We start from the raw sequence: 15,399 nt of genomic DNA on the forward strand, positions 1-15,399 counted from the left end.
CTATTTATCGTCCATATTTCACTTCCATACATGGCTACACTCCATAAAAATACTTTCAGAAACGACTTCCTGACACTTAAATCTATACCCAATGTTAACAAATTTCTCTTCATACAAGACAGAAAAGATGTAGTACAGCTTCCTCTGATATGTGAAAGCTGGATATAAATTCGGATAACTGGGGCAAGAGCTTACTTTTTCTAATTTTCATGAACAGTCTGAATCTATCACGATTCCTGCCATCATTAAACTTATTCCCCTGTTAAGCGTTCTTATCAGACAGAAATTCCTGCTTATGTTAGCCCAGGTTTATTCTTTGGTTAAGCTACATTTCCATACTGTGGGAATTAATTGTAGCATTTTACAGGAAAGGAATGTGTCTTCTGCTTTCCGATGCAGGCTGCAAGATACTGTGTGAAACATTTTCCTAGGTGTGGGGTGGTGCATGTGAGAACATAAAGAAATAAAAATCCTTTCTTTTAAAATTTGACATCTGTAGATGGTAGAGTGATACGAGAACCACTTTCTTTTTTTTTAATGAAAATTTTGTGCTATTGAAATAGAGAGTTAATTAAGCTTTTAAGAGAAGATGATTCTTTGCGAACTACTTAATATTTAACAGGCCTTACCTCGTAAACAATGTGTCATACAACAACATAATTTTACAGCTGCATTCAGTAACATTCAAATAGTTGGTAAGAGACAAACTTTTATCAATTACATTTTTTGTGGAGGATGGAAGTGAGAAAAAGTTTCAGAAAGATTTGAATTTATTTTTACAATTTGTTGAAATTCGGTGGGTGGTATAGTTTGTGCTAAACGAGAGCAGTATTATGTGGTTCATTGGCTCAACACGTTGTGCAAGGAGGATTTTGCTAGGTGCGGGGCAATGCGGCACGACAACAGTAACAGAGACAGAGAAAAGTCGAATATGCAGCACAGTGCGCGAAGTAAAAAGCTGTTAATTTTGGCACTCCGAAAATGCATGGAAGTTATGGAAAAGGAGAAAGACTTTATATTATTGGGAAAAGTACTCGGGATCCACTAAGCAGTCAGGCAAATGTCTTTACACCATGAAGAAGTGATGTGTATCATTTTAGTAACAAAACATTTGCACTATGGTGCAGAGGATTGCCAGTTCCCACTGGCAATTATTGGACTGCCCAAGGGCAATGTGCTACCCTTGCTAGGTGTCAGCAGTTATGCCATCGCTTGGGGATTCACTGTAAAGAGCGGATTCACTGATTACTTCAATGAACAGAATTTTAATCGTCTTTAACAGTACTGATTACAATAACAACATCCAGCTCAATATAACTATGGTTAAACTTTCAGCACAAATATATTTGCAAATTTATTACACTGGACATAATCATAGTCATTTCTTTTTATTTGTTTCATTCATTTTTCTTCCGATTTCTGTCCAAATTAACTCCTTTTTTCATTTAGTTTTTCAACTCGGCGCCAGTCATGTTCCACAAAATAGGCTGCTCATCCTCTGAGACAGAGAAGCGGTCAGCTGAAATTTCTGGTGAATGTTTCAATAATTAGACTGGAAGAATTACTTACCCTCTTTCTGCCAGTGCAGGCGAAACAAATACTGTAACTGTCGCCTAATAGTTGGCTGCTGCTCACTTCAACTCCCCCACCCCACTCTAACCAAGCAATCGCTGTGATGTGCGGTACAGACTCCTCCCAAAGCACGCAAGCATTTCCCACGCATAGAGCCCGCAGCGGCAATGCGTTGTCCACTGTGATCACAGTGGTGTCGATACCGGAATATTCTGCTGACGACCGACATCGGCAGAAGATGGCGGATCTTTTCAAATCAGTACGCCACTAGCAGCCGACCTCATCGCCTTAAGATACAGATTTCGGACGACAATTTGTGAAATTCAAATCAATTTTTTTTTTCATAATGGCCAACACTACACGAAATGTGTGCTTTGAAAATCTGATAAATTTAGTCAAAGACATCCTGAGAATGACATACATCATAATCTGAATTTAGTTTGGAATTTGTAGACTGAATGTGGAGTTTTATTAGAAACCACAAGCAGACCAAATCTTTAGGTGTAGGTTATAGCCCCGAAAAATAAGTTGTTCAAGTGACAAGGACGGTGTATCTTATGCTAAAAGTCACTGTATTGGATCTTTTTGGGTTTGGTAGGTGGACGTTTGATGTCTATTAATCAAATGTATTGAAACAGACTTAAGTTAAACGTAACTTAAGAACTATTCTGGGTTCCTACAACGCATTTGTCACGCCGGTTCGAAAGACGCGTCTCGCACTAGATTTGCGGCGATCTGCCGTCCACACACTATGATTTGTCTTTGCAGACGTGGTTGATACCGAAAGATTTGAGCAATTTTGGTCAAATCCCCCAACTCCGACTATCCGTTTCGCGCACATCTCAAATGCGCCTTTTTTTTTTTTCACACGTAGTGATATGCCTGCGCAGATATTATGTGAGGAAGCATTTGCGCAGACAGTTCGTAGCGTTTGTATGTGCATTACACCTGTTGTATTAATGTTGGTGACACTGCAAATGACATGTGTGCAATGTTACAACTAAAATAAATGGCGGTATTTAGAAGTTAGTGGAGCTATGACACTTGTTTGTGTAGGTGACAACGATTTTCACATGTGTCATCCCGAAAATAGTCGTCTCTGGCAGAAATCATCAGTTGCTGTTGCATCATGTCAGCTGCTAAAGACATTTACAATTTTAGTGCAATACAAAAGAGAGGGAACACAGAGAGTATCACACCTCATAAAGTAGCCGTCGTGCTTCTGGTACGGGAGTTCTGTCTGCTGAAAGTAAAAGGTAGGATAAAGTAAAATCAAGTTAATAACAAGATTATCATACTAAGAAACCTGTGAAAGTAAGGAAATAGAAATAATTATTTTGCAGGATATAGTAGTATTGTTAGCGTTTCCACAGTTTGTCTTTATTTCACTGTCACTGTGAGAGTCACCTCAACCAATTATTGTGGGTGAAGGGGGGGGGGGGGGGGGGGGGGAGAGAGAGAGAGAGAGAGAGAGAGAGAGAGAGAGAGAGAGAGAGAGAGAGATTCAAACACCACCAACGACTTCTGAGACCATGTGAGGAAATTAACTATAATGTTAACATGATTCAACTCTTTCTCCAGCTATTCTGATGTACGTTTTCCGTGATTTTTGTAAATTGAATCTGACAAATACGAAGACCATTTGTCGTCTATATGTTTAACACAAGTGTATACGTTTATTTTATTTGTTTTTCGTCCTTATTTTTTTTTTATTATAGTGGATACGTCAGAGTATGCATGACACAAAGTTTCAAGTGTTTGTGAGATTCAGGATGTGCACCATATAAATAAATTTCCATACATAGCTATCGTACACAAAGTAGTATCATAAAATACACATACAGCATCTTTAGACGATTTTGCATGGAATTTGTTGAAGACTCTTGTTTAAGGATTTTGTTTACTTGCGTCTAAGAACTCTCAATTGTAACAACAGGCTGAGACTAGGTAACATTTTAGGTTTTGTTTGAAAGGAGACAATGCTTTTATGTTCTTTATAGGCCCTACTGTGTAGGTCTTTTAAAATACACACCCAGCTATTTAGGATCTTTGTCACTGAAATCTGTCTGTTATAGTTATTTTTACACATTTTTTTTACAATTATATATGTATTTTTGTTCAGAAAAACTGTGCAGTTTATTTTTAAGAATATAATTGTTTCATATATGTACAGAGCAGGCACTATTAGTGTTTGTAATTTATTAAATTTATTTATATTTATCTGAATTCGTTTCCTATGTCATGAAACTGTCCACCATCAATCCCATAAAATTGCTGCAATGAACTTCTGAAATACTTGAGTGCCAAGCTCGATATCAAGATCATCTGCTTTGACTGCCCTATTTGCTTGTAGCCTCATTAAAGTTGTTTTACTTTAATTTGTAAAAAGTTTGCACCCTTCCCCCAAATAATATATTTGTGCCCTATCCATTTGTAAACATATCTTCATTTACTAGGTCCTTCGCAGATTCACTGGTGACTTTAGAGGTGTGTTATTGGTATTAATGTTTGTTTCGTTAACAGCTTCTGACATATCATTTGCAAATAGAATAAATAGTGATGGTCAGTATACCGGAACTTGTGGTACACCATGTTTTACTTCTTTGAATGTTGAAAGCACAATTTCCATCTGTTGTGTATTTATACTGCACATTGTCTATTTTTCGATAAAGGTCTTGATATTATTAGGCTATTATTATTTGCTCTGCGTTATATATGGTTAAATTTTTCTAAAAGAAGACTGTGGCACACATGATCAAATGTCTTTGGTAGGTCAAGGAATAGACTACAAACTTGTTTCTGTTTTTTCAAAGCAAATATTACATATGCTGTGAAATCTGCAGCTGCTTTCTTTGTGGGTTGACCTTTCCTGAAACGATGTGGTGCTTCTTTATTATGTTCTGTTTACTCATGAAATTTATCATCGTATCCTTTGTGACGATTTCTGCAATTTTAGACAGCAGCTGTAATAGTAATACTTGTAGTTGCCACGATTCCCTCTGTCTCCAGCTTTATGCATGAGAATTAATTTTCTTTAGGCAATTTGGAAATACTTGTATTCCTTTCTCCAGCTTATAAGGCACTTGGGAGGTTTTGTTAGGTTTTTAGAAATAGCCTACACTTAATATTTTAGGAGACATGCCATCCAGTTACTCTGAATTTTGCAAATACATATCTCGGGTTTGCTGCCAGATCATAGTGTGTGTGAGTTACACAATACAATTCACCGGGCAAACCCGAGAAATGTATTTGCAACAATCCATCAGGAAGGCTTGAAAAGTCACAGTTTCCTTTTTTTTTTTAAAGAATCTAATTATATTTGACTTAAACATCAACAATTGATGAGAGGAACATATCATCTGTTACCTTTACGAAGCCGTTTGTATGTTTCAGTTTCAGAGCAGCCTATCCACTATATGTATATAATACTGATTGAAAATCCTACATACTTCATGTGGATTATTTCCTTATGTTCCATCCTTTAGAATGTGATGTTAACATATGCTGGTACTTTTCTGTTGTCCGCTTGTGTTTATGTGGGCCCATACGGTGTTGGTGGCATTTGAGGAAGTTCTAATTATCTGTTTATAATAGCTGGCCTTTGTCTCCGCTATCCTGCTGCAAGCTTTCTTTATGTCTCCACAGACCTCACCCAATAGGCCTACTCCATTTACTTCTTCCCTGCTCTGAATAACTAATGCTGTGATCAAACTTTTTACTGAACTTTTCTTGCCCTGTCTCCTATAATTTTGGACAGTTGATATTTATATAATAAATTATAGTTTCAAAGAAAATTGCCCAACTCTTTTTTTTACCATAAATCCCCTCACAGTTTTCTGTTTTCACTAAGCTTCCAAGATATGTAGGTTTCCTGGTTTGGTCTGTCTTAGTTCTATTACTGTATTTTCATTGCTCATGACATTATCATGGACTCAAATTGATTGCTTATAATGGTCAGAACTTACTGTGTCCATGATTTGTGCGCTCATTCTGTTCAAAGATATGTTAGTGATTAAATAATCTATAATAGTATCAACTGAATCTGCACACCTTGTTGGGCCCTTTGTGTGGCTGCAGGTTGAATGAGCATGTGCTATAAAGGACAGTTCTTGCACAGTCATTTCGTTGTGTTAATATTAAAGTCATCTGATATTATTAAAAATATCTTTAGGCCTACATGTTATTTTTTTCCCCTGTGTTAAGCTGACAAATCATACATCATTAGAAAATGATCCTTAGATGACTAAATTACTAAGTGTACTGAGCTACCAACAAGATCTTGTATAATTTGGTACAAATGCGTAAAAAGTAAGCCTCAAGCAAATATCAAAGAAATAAGAGTACAAAGAAGGTATGTCATGCAACAGTTATGAGAGAGAGTATAAGAATTGGGAAGCATGACTGTTTAACCACTGCTTGTGTGAGGCTCAGTGACTGGGAAATACGGAAGCATCCGATCCCGCCCGTCTGCTTTGACCCATGACATCACAAATATGGCGGATATGACCATAAACCACGATTCCAATATGGCGCATATAAAGTCTGTACGTACACGTTCAGGACGAAAATACATTGAAAAACAAACACACCCACTTTCCACAAAAAGCCTAATGACACTAATGGGACAAGCGCGGGAAACTGGGTGTTTTTAGGTGGGGGCAAACTAAATACAAACAAATTTAGACACCCACCCCCATACAAAACCACACAAAATGACGAAAAAACCAATATCACAAAACTTCCCAAATACCACTAAACACAAAATCATCTGGAATCGGACACTCCCCTTGACCTATATAGCTTAACAGCAGGTCCCGATCCCATAAATTAGGATCAAACGTATCCCTTGGCCTCTATAGCTCAAAAACATCTCCCGATACCAATATCAACATACACAGCCCCACATTGGGATCAAACACTTCCATTGACCTGTGCACTTAATTTTATCCGATTAATTTTACTAAAATTACCACACGATGTACAGCGAACAACACTAAATTAACCTTGACACAAAATCGTTAACTCACTGAAGCGAATTCCACTACAAACACAGCCTACACTCGAACAATTCTGGATGATGCTCAAAAGCAAACTAAGCCCATTACACCACACAAACAAAAACCCTGAGCATACCACCAGAGAGCACAACAAACCACAACACGACGACATCTACAAACACGCCACATTCACAAACCAAAATCCGCGCCGTCATGACGTCACACACGACAACACCCTTACGTTATGGGTCAAAGCCGACGCGTGAGATCGGACACTTCTGTCGACCCAATGACTGTACCAGTGATTTTCTTTCTTGAACAAGGTGTTTTTAATAAAGAACCATGTGATGTTTGAGTGTGTTTAGATGATAGACATCAGTTTCTATTCTAGTTGTGTGAAAATGGTAATATCTGCTGCAAGAACTCATTCCTTATGATATTGCGTATGGTGGAATTTTGGCTGATTTACTTTGGGAATTGATGTGACTAGTTTTTCAGTAGCAATTGCTGAAAACCATTTATTAAGATCTCATTTTCAAGATATCAAATGTTATGACAAACAGATGGTACTGCGTAATATAAACTGCTTTTGTTGTAAGTTTTCTGAAGCGTCTCACCATTAACAATGTTAGAAGTTTAAGCCAGTACTTTGCACTCATAGTGGTAGGTCACTGTGTTGTGAGCTTTTGCTGGCAAGGGAATGTGGGACAGTGCATAAGCAGTTATTAGAGTGAGGATGGAATAGATAATAACTTGCTTTTACAATGTGGTTTCAGGATTGTTACTTGGTCCAGCCATCCTGCCGTATTTTTTTCCCACTCTTTTTGTGAATCACAATAGAGCATGGCATTGTTATGGCCATCTTTGTTGCCCATTGTACTTCATTAACCAAATATTTATTTCGTTAGATTAGTAATTATTCTTGTTGTTGTTGTTGTTGTTGTCTTCTCCAGTCCAGAGACTGGATTGATGCAGCTCTCCATGCTACCCTATCCTGTACAAGTCACTTCATCCCCAAATAACTGCTGCAACCTATATCCTTCTGAATCTGTTTAGTGTATTCATACCTTGATCTCCCTCTATGATTTTTTTCAACCTCCACGCTTTCCTCCAATACTAAATTGATGATCCCTTGATGCCACAGAATGTGTCCTACCAACCAATCCCTTCTTCTAGTCAAGTTGTGCCACAAATTCCTCTTCTCCCCAATTCTATTCAGTACCTCCTCATTCATTACATGATCTACCCATCTAATCTTCACCTTTCTTCTGTAGCACCATTTTGAAGGCTTCTATTTTCTTCTTGTCTAAACTATTTTACATCCATGTTTCACTTCCATACATGGCTATACTCCATACAAATATTTTCAGGAAAGACTTCCTGACATTTAAATCTATACTTGATGTTAACAAATTTCTCTTCTTCAGAAACGCTTTCTTGCGATTGCCAGTCTACATTTTATATCCTCCTTACTTCGACCATCATCAGTTATTTTGCTCCCCAAATTGTGTGTGATAGCCATCCCAAAAAGCTAGATCTCAAGTTGTTGTAGAATACTAATAGTATTTAGGGAAAAATAAAAATATTAGTTTGTCTCTGTTTGGAGGGTGCTGCTGCTCCATAAATGTGTACTGAAATAATTGCTACCCAGTCCTGTTGCTAAAAATGTCTTTTGCTCTAGTTACTAGTTTTGGCTTTTATACTGAAGCAGTTTTCAGATTCTGCTACAAAATGCTTCAGTATCAAAGCTGAAACAGTTCGGGGTGTAGAAATGAAGAACTTTTTAGCATTTGTAATGAGGCAGTTTTGCTTTAATTATTGAATATCTGCTCCAGTGGTGGACATTAATCTAAATGTCTGCTCAAAATGTTAAGTGCTACCACTGTATCTGCAAATACGAGGGGGGACCCAAAAGTAACCGGACTCGTAATGCTGCACATCGTGTACTTGTAGTAGCAGGTTGTGCCGCCAAAGGGCTGTAGTAGGAGCTCTGCTGAGTCGTTCTGCCATGAGGCATCACCCAACAGTGAGAAGTGAGGTTTCTTTGGGAGTTCTTTAAGTGTGTGTACAGTGCAGACGTGACACGAGGAAATTGCTAGTTCTTACAAACAACGTGCAGCAGTGAAGTTTTGTTTCTTGCTCGGCAAGAAAGCAGCAAAAACTGTTGCGATGATTCAGACCATGCTCTTAGTAAAACGCATGTGTACGAATGGTTTTCTTAGTTTAAAAAGGGAGAAATGGTGATTGAAGGTCAGCCCCATTCTTGTCGACCATCAACTGCTCGAAGTGAACACAACATCAACAAAATCCATGATCCCATCCGTGAAGATCAACGCAGGACAATCAACCAACTCGAGAACTTGTCCGGGTTGTCCTGGAGCTCAATTCACTACATCTTGACCATCGAATTGGGGATACAGAGAGTGGCAGCAAAATTTGGGCCGAAGCTTCTTACTGGAGGTAAAAGGGATCGTTACGTTCAAGCCTGTCTCAAAATGAAGGATGCTTTCAAAGGTGATCCATAGTTTTTCAACAAAATCATTACAGGTGATGAGTCATGGTGGTATGGGTACGATCCAGAAAGTAAACAACAGTTATCACAATGGAAGTCACCTGGCTCACCTCGACCAATAAAAGCTCGACAGGTGAGATCATACACTCTGAATTTGTTCCTGAAAACCAAACAGTAAACCAACAATTCTATTTGGAGGTTATGAAATGGCTTCGCAGAAGTTTGTCGCGAAAACGTCCGGCTTTGTGGGATTCTGGCGTTTGGTTCCTGCATCAAAACAATGCTCCCGCACACAAGGTTCTCAGCATTCGCCAGTTTTTGGCCTCAATGAAGACGACTACCTTGACCCACACGCCCTATTCGCCAGATTTAGCACCCTCAGACTTCTTCCTATTCCTGAGGATGAAAAGAGACTTGAGAGGGAAACGTTTTGCGGATGTGGAAGATGTAAAATGTAATGTAATGAAAATCCTAGCAGGTATCAAAGAGGACAAATTTAAAAGGTGCTTTGAAAAATGGAATGAACATTTGGACAAGTGTATTAATGCTAATGGAGAGTACTTCGAAGGAGATTAAGGTTGTATTGAAAACAGTAAAGTATATGCTTTCTAGAAAGAAATTCTGGTTATTTTGGGTCCCCCCTCGTATGTGATCTGTACCTTAGCTCATTCAAAAAAATCAGTAACACAATGTTATAATCGCTATATTGTTTACGGCATTTCTCACATGTCTCCTATGTCACTGGTCAAAGCTGACGAATCGTATTAAACATTCCTCTGTATTCCTCTCCATGCTGTGTAGGGTGATAAGACATAGCTACCTAAGTCTCCCCAAGATGCTGGTCTATGTGAGGTCATTAGTTTTGTGAGAAGGGCTCCTGGAGTGATGCACTGGAAGGTTCAGCTGGTCCCTAGATTGAGCTATGATGTTCTTGTCACTGGATACCACAGGCCATTCCATTTGGCTGATTCCTGACTTCTGGACTATGTTTAAAATGTGTTTGGGAGGATGGTTGTGCATTAGCATTATGAAGGATGAAATCTTCTCTGTTGAAATGTTAACTGTAGGTCTGTACAATAGGGTGGAGGGTCCTATACTGACACTGTGCAGCTCTCAAATTGCCTTTCATAGTGATAAAGAGGCGTCCAACATCCATACACAAAATGACGCAGAACACAGACTAAAGTCCCTTCTGAACCTGAGAGACAGCATGCTTGAGATATGAATTAGTAGCATGCCATCTTCACACTCTTCTGTGATGATCTTCAGGTGTCAGGTAAACCTTAGAGAGAACCTGGCACCATTGATCTACATTCCATTTCATGTGTTCCCTTGCACACCCCTTTTCTGCCCACGGGGCTTTTGTTCGTATTGAATACCTGAGGCCGAATTGATAGTGTGGATATGGTTACATACTAGGTTATACACTATCTAGTCCCTCACAGTGCACCCATTTACCTCAAAAATACTGCACACAATGCAGTTGCATTCCCCTTGGAGTGTGTATGAGCCATTATTTGTAGGTTTTGCTAGTCTGTTGGTGCTTGTGACTGCAGATGACCACTTACGCTTATCTTCAGTCATTCAGTATCTCATCATACCAACTGAATGTTGGTTTGATGTTGCTGTGGTGTATAGAAGTTCAATGGGCTGCATCCCATGATTACAACCCTTCCTGTTGTAAAGTGATAAAATATGCACAGCATAAGCTTGTTGTGACCTCTGAGGCAAGTTGACAAACTGAACATGTTGCAGAAGCCACATTGCCAAATTTGTCATTGGAGACATACTGAGCTGTACAGAACTGCACTAAGGACATGTTTGCTTTTAACAATGTAGGAAAAGATAGATTGCTACTTACCATAAAGAAGACATGTTATAAGTTGTAGACAGGCACAATTAAGGTACTCACAAAAAGCTTTCAGCCATAGTTTTCATCAGCAAAAGCGAGACACACACCATTCATACATACAAGAGAGCACACATCATGCACATGACTGCCAGCTGTGCAGTTCAGGCCAGAATGCAGCCATCATTTTGGGGATGGAAGCAGCAATCTGCTGGAGGGGTGGGGGAAGGGAAAGGGATAGTAGTTCATGGAAGGGGGGGGGGGGGGGGGAAGAATGCTGTCTGGCAGAGTCTGCAAGGACTAGAATGCTAAAAGGTGCAGCATCAAGAGGTTCTCGGCCAGAGAGGTGAGGAAAAAAGGGAAAGATTGGAGGCTGTGTTGGCAGAGGGTGGGAGATGAGAATGTGGAGAAGACAAGACAGAGAGGGTGGAAACTGTTGGGTGAGGGTATGGGGACAATATGTTACTGTAGGTTGGGGACGGGATAATTAGGGGAGCGGTGAACGTGTTGTAAGGATAACTTCTATTTGCGCAGTTTGGAAAAGCTGGTGGTAAAAAGTTAGGATCCAGATGGCTTGGGTAGTGAAGCAGCCGTTCAAATCGAGCGTCTTATGCTTAGCTGCATGTTGTGCCACACAGTAGTCTACTCTGCTCTTGGCCACAGTGTGGCAGTGGCTGTTCACCCTAGTCGACAGCGGGTTGATAGACATACCAATACGAAAAGTTGTGCAATGATTGCAGCAGAGCTGGTAAATGACTTGGCTGCTTTCACAGGTGGCCCAGTGTCTGATGGGGTAGGATAAACCTGTGACAGGATTTGGATAGGAAGTGGTGAGTAGCTGAACTGGGCAGGTCTTCCCCTTGTGTCTTCTTCAGGGATATGATCCTTGTGGCAAGAAGTTGGGATTGGGAGTGGCATAGGAACGGGCTAGATTGTTGTGAGGGTTGGTTGAGCAACGGAACACCACTTTAGGAGGGATGGGAAAGATTTCGGCTGGGATGGCATTTACTTTTATCAATATTAAACAGTTAGCTGTATTTTCCTGTGACCAAAAGGTGATTGAGAAAGATATTTAAACAATGGAAACTCCATGTTGGAATATTAGCAGTGTAGGAAAAGAGAGACTGCTGCTCACCATAAAGGTGACACTTTAAGTTGCAGACAGACAAAATTAAAAGGCAATTACCCATTAGCTTTTATTCACAGGCTTCATCAGAAAATGAAGAAAAAAAAAAAAAACACACCATTCATTCACACAAGCAAGCACACTTCATGCTTACATGACTAAAAACTCTGGCACCTTTAATCCGAATCTTGTGTTTCTTCCGTTTTCTGACAAAGGCTGTTGCCATAAGATTTCTTGTGTAAATGTCTTTGAATTGTACCTGTCTGCAACTTAATGTACCATCTGTGTGGTAAATGGCAATCTATCTTTTCCTACATTGTTGAGAATGATATTTGCAATTAACAGGAAAAAAAATTACATGATGCAAGTCATGAGAGTGGTGCAAGTGTTTTTGGCCAGTTTACGTATTGGTCAGACTCTTCAGTGAATGGTGAACTGTTACTGCTTTAATTCTTAAATCTGAAGATCTCCTACACTGTGGAATGTTCCTTTCCTCTTGTCTTCAGTGATGCTGTTGCATCATATGAAATCTCATTTGTAGCAGTGGCCAGAATCCATGCACTCTGTGTTGTGTACCACACAATATTGTCACATAGAAGAAGGTGTAAGTAGATGAATGACAAACACGCACTTCATTTAACGAAGGTTTTTTCAGCACTTGCACATACAAGAGCGCGAAGCGAACTGCTTCCAGCCAGAACACATACTTTATATATACAGCTACAGAACATTCCAGTACAATGATTCTTGCCATTTGTGGATACTTCTAGAAAGTATTCTAACCAAATACAGAAATTAAAATGTTTCAGTTCAGATGAGTTTTGAACTCACGACCCTCCATGGAATGATCTAGTATTGTAACCACTACACTATGACGACTGCGCTACTCGGCTTCTTCTGCGATATTTCTCCCTCCTTAAGAGAACAGCGTCTCGGTGTTATGTCCTGCTAGTCCGGGAACGAGTCATCGGTCCTGCATACTGAGACTCCCGGTGACTGATGTTCGCCCTGGTGGTGGTCTTCTTAGACTTTCCTTTGCCGCTACACTCTTCATTACCTTTCCACTTGTTGCCTGTCGCTGGAGCTTCGAATGTACACTGTTGAAGGATCCTTATAGGGCTTCATCAAAGGATGTGTGCCGTATCCCTTATCTTTCGTTGTCTTGTGTCCGAGTCGAAATCTTCAGCTTCATAAGAAACATTAGACAACTGTCTTACAACCTTATAAGATCCAAAGTAGCACAAGATCCAAAGTAGCACCTGAGCATCTTCTCAGAGATATCAGCCTTCTGAACAGGAGTGAAGATCCAAACGAGATCACCAGGCTGGCAGACAACAGGGTGGTGGCTCGCGTCATACCTTTGGTGATTGTCCACGTCATCATGATGTAACAGAAACACAGTGTCCATCACTGTTGTCGCCTCACGCCAATTACCAGGAAAAAATGGCGTAAATCATGTGGTGTCTTGTTTGGCGGTGTTGTAGGCAAGTGTCACGAAAGGTAACACCTCATCCCAGTTATTCTGCTCAACATTGACAAACATTGATAGCATGTCGGCTAAGGTCTTATTAAGGCATTCAGTAAGCCCGTTAGTTTGCAGTTGGTAGGCAATCGTCATGTGCTGAGTAATGTTGCACCGACGGTTTCTCTCTGTCACAAGATTCGATTGAAAAACTTTCCCTCGATCTGTAATTAACGACCTTGGGGCACCGTCTTTTAATACAATGTCTTCTATGATGAATTCGGCTACCTTGAATGCTTCGGCTGTTTTCACAGCTTTTGCAATGGCATAGCACATCAGATAATCACTTCAAACAATAATTCATCTGTTGCCGTTAGAAGATGTTGGAAATCATCCGAGGTGGTCAATCCCAACAAGTTGGAAAGGCATTTCGGCTGGTGGTATTGGTATGAGTTGGCCAGGTGGTTTCTGAGGAACTGTCTTTCTTCTCGGACCCTCTCAAAAGTGCGACACATAATGACACACTCCTAAATAAACCTGGCCAGAAAAATCTCTTGCGGATCCTATTGTATGTCTTAATAAATCCTAAATGTTCGGCCCCAGGTGTGTCATGGAATTTCTGTAAAACATCTAAGGGCATTTCTTTAGGAATCACTGGTAGCCACCTCTTTCCAAACGGGTCAAAGTTTTTCTTGCAAAGTAATTCATTAACAACCTTAAATTGTCCTGTCCCAGCCTCTGACTGATTTAAGGCAAGCATAATTTGAGAAATCTTGGTGTCCTTCTGCTCAGCAGAGAGATCCTGAAGTGCAGCGAGACAGTCACTATCTGTCAACCAACAAAGTGAATGTTGGTCTGTAACAACTGTGAATGGCTTTCCATAGAGATACTGTCGAAATTTGTGCATGGGCCATATCACAGCAAGACATTCTCTTTCTGTAGTTGAGTAGTTTCTCTCGGCTTTTGTAATTGTCCTAGAAGCATAGGTTATAACCTCCTCTTTTACATCCGAAATTTGCACCAGAACAGAACCAATCGCATACCCGCTGGAATCTGTGTGTAGTTCTGTAGGTGCTCTCTCATCATACATACAAAGTATGGGGTCAGTCGTCAGAGCTTTTTGCAGCACATTGAAAGAATTTTGTTGAGCACCACTCCAGATAAATTTAGCATCAGCTTTTAACAATTCTTGGAGTGGCCTGGCTTTGGTACAAAAGTCTTTGATAAAACGTCGGTAATAAGAACACAATTCGAGGAAGCTTCTCACATCTCTAATACATATACGAATAGGAAATTCTGTTATAGATCTTAACTTTTCTGGGTCTGGCCACACACCTTTGTTTGACGCAAGGTGTCCAAGTATTTTGATTTCTTTGGTCCAAAGAGACACTTTCTTGGATTAAATTTCAGTCCGCCTTGTTGGAGACACTTAAGAACGGTCCTCAGTCTTTTTATATGTTCATCAAATGTCTCTGAGAACACTATATCATCATCTAAATAGCAAAGACACATCATCCATTTCAGGTGCCTAAGATTATCCGCCCTCTGTTCAAAAGTTGCTGGTGCATTACACAAACCGAATGGCATTACCTCAAACTCATACAGGCCCTCAGGGGTGATGAATGCAGTTTTCTCACGATCTGCCTCGTCTACTTCTATTTGCCATGTCCGTGGTTGAGAAAAACTTAACCCCCTTCAGACAGTCTAGTGTATTGTCAATTATTGGAAGAGGGTAAACGTCCTTTTCAGTTATCTTATTAAGCTTCCTGTAATCAACACAAAAGCGCCAACTACCATCCTTCTTCCTGATGAGAACCACTGGTTACAACCATAGGCTCTGTGAAGGCTGAATCATGTAATTCTTCATCATTTTCTCAACTT

The 15,399-nt window shown here is 39.9% G+C and overlaps 1 protein-coding gene across 2 annotated transcripts in view; it reads left to right on the plus strand.

Moving 5' to 3' along the window:
* The first annotated feature begins 2,464 nt into the window (after positions 1-2,464).
* LOC126267167 (anaphase-promoting complex subunit 5) overlaps positions 2,465-15,399 on the plus strand; it is a 151,306-nt gene continuing 138,371 nt past the window's right edge. The window contains exon 1 of one of the 2 annotated variants that reach the window (XM_049972125.1): positions 2,465-2,828. In XM_049972125.1, coding sequence (XP_049828082.1) covers positions 2,702-2,828 — 127 coding nt within the window. In that variant the 5' untranslated portion in view covers positions 2,465-2,701. The remainder of the gene's footprint in view (positions 2,829-15,399) is intronic. The other variant, XM_049972126.1, reaches the window with a different exon arrangement.

This window comes from Schistocerca gregaria, chromosome 4, assembly GCF_023897955.1.
Source record: "Schistocerca gregaria isolate iqSchGreg1 chromosome 4, iqSchGreg1.2, whole genome shotgun sequence".
NCBI lineage: Eukaryota > Metazoa > Arthropoda > Insecta > Orthoptera > Acrididae > Schistocerca > Schistocerca gregaria.